General features: G+C 37.0%; 1 protein-coding gene across 1 annotated transcript; it reads left to right on the forward strand.

The window, feature by feature from the left end:
- Positions 1-697: 697 nt before the first annotated feature.
- fax (failed axon connections) lies at positions 698-2379 on the forward strand (the record flags this gene model as incomplete). The annotated part of the gene is made up of 3 exons (XM_070647137.1): positions 698-1036; positions 1930-2067; positions 2179-2379. Coding segments are annotated over 3 exons (678 nt in total), but the record flags the coding sequence as incomplete, so codon positions are not given.
- Positions 2380-2809: the final 430 nt, after the last annotated feature.

The raw sequence follows: 2809 nt of genomic DNA on the forward strand, positions 1-2809 counted from the left end.
CAAAAGGACTTGGGATGGAATTCAATTAAATTTGGCTGCTTTTTGTGGTGGATTTTGAGGGGATCGTGGGAAAAATTGGCAATTTTGAGGTGGTTTGGAGGTTAAGAGGTAATGTGAAGGCGCCTGAACCTTAAAAACTCTAGTGTGAAGGCACCTGAACTGAAAATTCCAATGTGAAGGCACCTGAAGCTCAAAAATTCAAATGTGAAGGCACCTGAACCTCATAATTTCATTGTAAAGGCACCTGAACTCAAAAATATCTCATTATACAGCCTTATACACAGCACATGCTTCCCAAATGTCCATCCAATATCCCATAATCCTCCACAAACTTCTGCCAAACTCAAATCCAGCAATCAAAATATCCAACAACAAAAAAATCTCATTTTTTATCTTAAAAAATTCAAATTTTACATCAAATTGTTCTTATTATATTGTCAGTGGTGGTCAACCTTTGTTCCGCGGTACCCAAAAATGACTCAAGATGCATAAAATTGCCATAAATCGCATGTTGTGTGCGGTTGTGGTCATTAAGGTGTGCCGTAACTCAAAAAAGGTTGTGCAGCCCTGTCCAAACTCAATTTGACTCTCAACGAGTGTCTCAAAATCCAATTTGCATCACCAATTGAGCTCCAAATGATGACAAAATACACAAAAATTCTCAATTTTTAACAAAAATTTCATTTTTAATTTACAGAATGTCGACCACAAATTCAAGTTGTACTCAAAGAAGGGACAATTGCCATTTGTTGAAGTCAATGGACAACAAATATGCGATTCAAGTAACATCATTAAGGAATTGTCACAAAAGTTTGAAAAGGATATTGATGCTGGCTTGAATAATGAACAAAAGACCATTTCTCATGCAATGATTTCAATGGTTGAAAATCATTTGACATTTGTTATAATGGCATGGCGTGCAAAGAATCCTGGCGAGATGGTTAATGGATATAAAATTAATTTCCAACAATCATTGGGAAGTAAAATTCCAAATGCAATCTTGAATTTCTTGTTCAAGGTCAACTATGGACATCGAGTGAGTATTTTTCGTAGTTTTAGACCCCTTTTTGCTAGTTCCTTACCCCTCTAGTGGTTTTAGACCCTTTTTGGAAGTTGCTGACTCCTTTTAGATAGTCACAAGACCCTCTAAGTAGTCACAAGGCCCTTTAGATAGTCACAAGGCCCTCTAGATAGTCACAAGGTCCTCTGGATAGTCACAAGACCCTTTATATAGTCACAAGGCTCTTCTAGATAGTCACAAGGCCCTCTAGATAGTCACAAGACCCTCTAGACAGTCACAAGGCCCTCTAGATAATCACAAGTCCCTTTAGATAGTCACAAGACCCTCTATATAGTAACAAGCCCCTCCTGATAATCATAAGGCCCTCTAGATAGTCACAAGGCCCTTCTGGATAGTCACAAGACCCTCTAGAAAGTTGCCGACCCCTCTAGATAGTCACAAGACCCTCTAGATAGTCACAAGGCCCTCTAGATAGTCACAAGACCCTCTAGATAGTCACAAGGCCCTCTAGATAGTCACAAGACTCTCTAGATAGTAACAAGGCCCTCTAGATAGTCACAAGGCCCTCTAGATAGTCACAAGATCCTCTAGATAGTGACAAGGCCCTCTAGATAGTCACAAGACCCTCTAGATAGTCACAAGGCCCTCTTGATAGTCACAAGGCCCTTTTGATAGTCACAAGACCCTCTAGATAGTCACAAGGCACTTCTAGACAGTCACAAGGCCCTCTAGATAGTCACAAGACCCTTCTATATAGTCACAAGCCCCTTTTTAGTAGTTGAATGCCCCTTTTATGTAGTTGCAATCCCCTTAATGAAAGTCACAAACCCCTTGTTAGTAGCTGCAACCCCTTATATTAATCCAAAATGCTTAATCCACAACTAAATCCAATGCATTCTCAATTCCAGGCATCCAAAAAAGTCAAGGCACAAGGTATTGGCGTACATAAACCAGAAGAAATTGTCGAAATGGGCAAGGAAGACTTGAAGGCACTCTCAGAGCTCCTCGCCGACAAGCCATTCTTCTTCGGAGATGAACCAACACTTGTAAGTATTATTTTGAGGTTATGTCCGAACATTTTGAGGTTATGTCCAACATTTTTTGAGGTTATGTTCAACATTTTGAGGTTATATACTAAAAAATGATTTAAATTCCAGTTGGACGTTGTCGTTTTTGCATCAACCGCTCAAATCTACTTCATCTCGGACGATGCCAAGTATGCATTGAAGGAATTTATGGTCGAGCAATGCGCAAATTTGGTTGGACATGTGTCACGTATTAAGGAACGCTGCTACTCCGATTGGGATGAAATCTGCAACAATCTTGAACTCAATCCACATTTACCAAAACCAGAGTGAGTAGCTTTTTGTGCCTTTTTTGTTCCTTTTTTGGTACTTTTTGCGACAAAATAAATAAAAAAAATTATTTAAATTTGAATATGTTGTTGAGAGGATTTATTGCGGATTCAACGGCTTTTGTGTCTCTTGGTAGACATAAAAATACATAAAAAATAAGCATTAAATGGAAGTAAACAAACACATGTTCAATGTCATGTTTCAGACACGATTATATGATTTGTTGCTGATTTTTATGATAAAAAAATGGCTTTTTTGGAACAATAAAAAAGATGAATTTGGGGACATTTGGAATGGGAATTTAAGATTTTAAAAAATTTAAAAATTATAGATTTGAAAAATTCAAAAATTTGAAAATTAATTTGAAAAAAAAAAAGAAAATTTGAATTTTAAAATTTAAAAAAAAAAATTTAAAATTTTTAAATTTAATTGA

This window comes from Chironomus tepperi, unplaced genomic scaffold (genome assembly GCF_022539635.2).
Source record: "Chironomus tepperi strain 1889 unplaced genomic scaffold, CSIRO-AGI_Ctep_v1 contig_375, whole genome shotgun sequence".
In the NCBI taxonomy this organism is placed as follows: domain Eukaryota; kingdom Metazoa; phylum Arthropoda; class Insecta; order Diptera; family Chironomidae; genus Chironomus; species Chironomus tepperi.